This window comes from Sander lucioperca, chromosome 4 (genome assembly GCF_008315115.2).
Source record: "Sander lucioperca isolate FBNREF2018 chromosome 4, SLUC_FBN_1.2, whole genome shotgun sequence".
In the NCBI taxonomy this organism is placed as follows: Eukaryota; Metazoa; Chordata; class Actinopteri; order Perciformes; family Percidae; genus Sander; species Sander lucioperca.
Window position 1 is genome coordinate 3712688 of NC_050176.1, and position 6053 is coordinate 3718740.

At 41.3% G+C, this 6053-nt stretch overlaps 1 protein-coding gene across 1 annotated transcript; it reads right to left on the reverse strand.

The window, feature by feature from the left end:
• Nucleotides 1-394: 394 nt before the first annotated feature.
• Nucleotides 395-4881, reverse strand: LOC116039704 (perforin-1-like). Its single transcript, XM_031284669.2, has 2 exons — nt 4346-4881; nt 395-1811 (listed from the first exon to the last, which is right to left on the reverse strand). The coding sequence occupies exons 1-2, from the start codon at nt 4879-4881 to the stop codon at nt 611-613; spliced, it is 1737 nt and encodes a 578-aa protein (XP_031140529.1). The 3' UTR covers nt 395-610.
• Nucleotides 4882-6053: the final 1172 nt, after the last annotated feature.

Consider the following 6053-nt stretch of genomic DNA (forward strand, 5'->3'; position numbering starts at 1 on the left):
TAATTTGACATTATACTGTTTTAGCGATCAAAATGGTTTTCTCACAGCATGGATAAAGTTGAAGTAAGCAATCTACACTAATATCGGAGTGTTCTCTCAGCATGAATCCCTCCCCTCTACACCTTAGCCTCAAAAGAGAAGATTGTCACAGTTCAATATTTAGCTGAAAAGTAGGACAGTGAAAAATGTTTCCGGAGATGAAACTAAAATCCATCTTAATAGAGAACAGCTATTACTCAAAGTTATTTTAGTTTGTTCATATATTTGAAGTATTTAAAGTTTGAACAGTCTATACATGCTTCTGCAGTTATGAGTATGCATTTCATTTTTACATGTAATCCACTAAACTACACAGTATTTTTCATACATAAAATCAGAGACACCTGTGTTGTCTTTGTTGATGCTTTATTGGCAGATTTGGTAACTAACAAGAAAGAAGCAGGAGAAAAGAGCACATATCACAAACAAATATTTGGAGAATTGAGAACAAAAATTTAAAACATGTGCAATTATTGTTGTAAACAAAAGTCAAATAAAGAAATAGTAACAGTGTCAACAATGCAATTAACTACATGCAAGATAATCATAAAATTAAATCCTTATTCTCTCATCACCCCATCTCATGTTGACCGCTGACCTCAACCTGACTGACTGATTTAGCATTCCTCTTCCCTGTCTCTCCAAGAAGGACCCCGTTTCTAGTGTGGAAGTCCTTGGCCAAAGAGGGACTCATCGGGGAGGGCATGTATTCTTGACATTGGTCACCACCAAGACTTGGTGCACACTCTACTATGTAGGAGAAGAAGAAGGTACCGTGATCTAACATGCAGGTGTCACTCACTTTTCCTCTACGCAGATCAAATGAACACTCACCAAGCAGATCACTGTCCCAGTAAGAATCCTCATCATAAACACTGAACTTCAGTCTGTTTTTCATGTTAATGACAATGGGTCCAAACTCAAATGTCTCTGGCCATTTAGGATTGTCATTGTTACTTATGATGACAGTACGCTTATTCATATCACCGTAACTAACCTCCACTGAACCATCTGTCTGACTCCACTTATCACCATACAGACCTTGTGCGTAGAGCCTGAAAACCTTCAATGTTGCAAGACCTTTCCCAGCAGGACAACAGTTTGACTTGATATTCTGACTACTGTTGCAAACACAAGCACAAGGATCCCTTTTGCTGGATCTGTGCCCAATCTTACAGGTTTCTGAGCATGTTTTCAACACTGCATTTTTCTTGATGTACTTCTCCACCTCTTGCTTCAGTCCGGCTCTGGCAATATGACCACTTGGCAGTATGGTGTGCAGGGGATTTATGTTGTATCGGACCACATCAGGTGAGGTTTTCAGTGAGGTAAGCCAATTGTTATAGACAGAGGGGTTTGAATGGCCTTCAAAGAGGATGTCAGCCCCGTTGATGTTTCCACCAATGACCTCTGTGGTACGTTCATTAAATGTGCTGCTGAAACTTTGACCAGAGCCTAACTTCTTCTTCTTTGCCTGACAGTGTTGGTACTCGGCCTTAATGCTAGCAGTACTTGCAAAGCTAGCAGAGGCCTCAACTGACAAACAGTCTTTGACGTCTGTTGCAGACAGTCCACTCATGGTTGTCTGGCAGGTCCGGACAGCAGTGCTTGCTTTTATTTCCCCTCCCAGAGACACTTGTGTGATGTAATGTGTACCATATGTGTCGATCAGACTGCGATATGATGACTCTGTCTTACGTGAATAGGATGGAAGGGAGTTCACAGCTGATTCAAAGTCATGACTCAGTGGAGGGTTTGTTGCCATTCTGTAGCTGTAAAACACAGGGATCATATACATAAGTTACTGTCGATTGCAGTATTAAGGCGAGACACTACAGGTGAATAGGCTAAAATTTTAAAATAATAGATATCTCCATGAAACTTCCTCAGTTGATTACTTACACAAGTATATAAAAAGAATGTATTACAAGTTTTTGAAATGTTTATGTTTAATTATGCAAATTATGCATTTTCTCATTAAATATGCGTGATTTTGCATATATTTTCGGTAGATAGATCTGAACATATGATAAAGCCAGGTGCAAAATTCTTTTTTCATTTTGTTTACACACAAGATGAAAACAAAATTACAGAGGGATTTCAGGATATCTGCTTTCATTACCTAGGAAATCAAAATATACTGTCCATAGCCCTAAAAAATCGATTTTCGCCATGTTTTTTTGCTTAAAATGTCACATAAATCAGGGCAGGAATGATTTATTAACAAATCCCTCTGTAAATATCTTCAGAATACTACTAAGTGTATAACTGGAAAGTTTGGTGTACATAGGTGCTACATAGGCTGAGATGTTTATACTGGAGAATGACAAAAAACTCATTTTGAGAAAACGGCATTTAAAGATTTAAATAGTGGAATTTAATACATTTCTATTGGAAAAATTGCTCAAAAACAGAATAAATGCTCAGGCCCTTAGTGATAATAATATAGAATATTTCAAGCTCATGAAAATTGATTATTTAATAAAATGGCAGGCATATAAGGCCTACAACTGCAGTAACTTAATGAATTAACATTGGCGTATCATGCACAAAGTTGCAGACAAAACCCACGCTGGACAGTTGTATGGACACAGAACAAGACCAACAGTAGCTGTCACAGCTTTTTTTTAAATCGAATTGTCCATTCCAGCACCATATGTATTTTAGCTGTGCTTAGACTCTTGTGCCTATGTTTTACACTGGCAGCTGTGACGGCCTCAGCTTTCGAGATCCTGAGCATATCAGTTTCTCTCATTGAATTGACCGTCACATGTGCTCTGAAGCCACAACTTCTCCATAACAGAAAGCATGGCAGAGGCACCTTCATCAAGGTGGAGATGGCCATACTTGCTGCTGCCTCCAGCTTACTTTTCCCACAAAACAGTCCCCTCAGTCAGCTGATGGTGAAGATAACTAACCAGAACCAGTCCTCTCAGTCAGCTGATGGTGAAGATAACTAACCAGAACCAGTCCTCTCAGTCAGCTGATGGTGAAGATAACTAACCAGAACCAGTCCTCTCAGACAGCTGATGATGAAGATAACTAACCAGGCTCCCATCAGCACTGGTTCATAACACAACAGAACAAAACTAATTATGACTCATTCAAAAGACCAATATTTAGAACATTGGAGAAAGCAAACAAAGTAGACTAAATTATTATTTGACAGATTATCTTCACACTGTCAGAGATACAAAGAAGAGACAGATCCTGACTAAATACAAGCTCAGTGACCATCAGCTGGGTCAGACAGAGATACACTTCCTCCTCCACTGGGAAAAACTATCTTCACTAAGAGATTTACACCTTGGAAAAATAGCCAAAAAAAGTTAACACCAGAAGAGAAGCTGGTAGTTCTCCTAGGAGAGGTGACAGCAGCTCCACTGACAGCTACATATGGATCTGCCTGCTACAGCCTGAGGGACTCACACCACTTAGGATCCCAAAATTACAGATTTGTTTAGTAGCCTATTATATAGTAATTATATTATACAAAACTGTATGTGTGTGTGTGTGTGTGTGTGTGTGTGTGTGTGTGTGTGTGTGTGTGAGAGAGAGAGAGAGAGAGAGAGAGAGAGAGAGAGAGAGAGAGAGAGAGAGAGAGAGAGAGAGCGTCTGATTACCTCCGCTGTCTGAACACTCCTGTTTTCTGAACGACAGTTTAAACATCGACGTACTATGTGATGTCATTTCATCATCTGCTGTCTTAGTTTGTAATCCTGTGTCTTCTTGCTAATAACAACTGTTTTCGTCTTCTCTGAGGTGATTTTCGGCCGTTTTCGACGCACTTCTTTCAACATTTTGAGCTACCGCGGAAATGTCAGAGCGCGTCACGTGACCATTCTGAACGAATCACGTTGCCAGAAATTGGCATCAGCCAATGAGATTGCGCATTTTGAGTTAAATCCCCCCTTTTACTTTCACGATTGGTTGCTGATAAAAAGGAAATGACCATATATATTACGGTATATGTGATGACAGGGTGCAGACAGCGATCGTGGAGCAGCGCGATGATTTAGAACGCCAACTTTTGTTGAATTTAGGTGAAATCTACCGACGCAAACAGACAAAGTGTAGTAAAATAAAGACCTAAATGTGTATTTCGGACTTTATTTCACCACAAGTCTGAAAGAAGACATGTTATTGAAGCCAAATAGCCCAAAATCTCAAAATTGACCAGTGAAAAAAAAACGATGTTTTTGCCTGCCGTGTCTCGCCTTAAGTATTAAGATTACAGTAATGTTCATATTTGTCACTTTAAGCATGAAGTTAATAACAAAAGGCAAATATCTGTGCACATACTCACCGGTAGAAGCTACAGTAGACAGAATGGCTAAAGAAGCTGTAGTGGTCTTGTTTTGACTTTTGCATGGCAAAGGAAGATTCTTTGGAGTGGGAACCTCCAAAACCAACACCAAGCTTGACAGACGGATCTACAGGGATTTCAAGGCCAATTTTCCAATCATTGGACACGGATGATGTAGAATCATTGACAAGAGTTTCGACAGAATCATACTGGATACCGGAGACCTTTAAACTGCACTTGGGGAGGGTTCTCCAGTCCACCATGGCAGCTGGAACCTTCTGGCTCTCTCTATTCATGTAGCTGTTTGTGTATAGCCTGCAAGTGCCATTGCCAAGTTTCCATGTTTCAGTGTCGATGACATAGGCACCTTTCCGCTCCATTGTAACGATGTCGAAGCCTTCTCCACCCAGATTGTAACCAGGGACAAAGTGAGCCTTTTCACACTGCTGCGGTGTACCAATGAAGCTTACACTGGATGGAAGACACAGAGGACACCATGCCAAGAACAGGAGCATGAGATGCCAAAGCCTTGCCATCTGTATGGAAGAAATAAATAGGGACAGAAGGTAAAAGGCATGGACAAAGAATCAGTTAAACAATGCATGTAATATTTCAATATACATTGGATATCACTAAACTAATGACAGAGGACTAGGATATACTATGCTATACTCCCCTGTCTACTAGACTAGATAGGTGAGAACTCAGGGGTCTTACCTCGGTTGTTGACAGCAAGCTCTGTTCAGTAACTTACAATGTCTGACCCATGTTATAATGGTAATGTGGAGGTGGAGTCTTGATTGCTTGCCTTTGTTTCTCACACATTTTATAGGTGTCTGTGTGTGTATGTGTGTGTGTGTGTGTGTGTGTGTGTGTGTGTGTGTGTGTGTGTGTGTGTGTTTTTGTTTAACTGTATTCATGGGGTCCAATAAACAGGAATACAGTATACTTGTGTGGTCCCAACAGCTTTGTGGGGCCAAAATGCTGGACCCCACAAGGTTAAAGGGCTGTTTGAGGGTTAAGACTTGGTTTTAGGATTAGGGTTAGAATTAGGTTATGGTTAGGGTGAGGGTAAGTGTTAAGGTTAGGAGTTTAGTTGTGATGGTTAAAGTTAGAGAGAAGACACACCAGCCCGATAATCGGGCGTCGGGCCGTCTGGCGAGGTCCGTGACTCGAGTCTGTTCGGTGTGTGCCGTCGGCCGTCTGAGGAGCCGTCGGCCTTCATTTGGGCCGACCCGACATGCTCAGTCGGGGACAGGGCAGTCGGGACTCACCCGGAAATTTGGAGCGGAAGAGCCGCTCAAAATCTGACGAAAATCTTTTAAACTGACCTTTGTCGATCTGAAATGAAGACAGATTCAGCAACTGTATGGCCTATTTCTCGCTTAAAATGTTTTCAGAAACACATTTCGGTTAACTATTTTAGTACAATATGAGATCGTATTCTGAACAAGCCGCCATGACAATCTGGCTGTGAATTTCCGGAGAAAAAAGAACCACGCAGACATGTTCGTCCAATCAGCTGCTGGTTTTCATTTTCTGGGAAATAATCAGACTGTTAATGGAAACAATACAGAGCAGCGCTGCCTGCTGGTATGGAGACGTATTACGTTTCGCGCACGCGCAGAGCCTACGCTCAAGTTGGCGTCGCCTCAGTGTGTTCTGAGGCATTTTTTGGACCTCGGGACCTGACTGATCAGTCCGACTG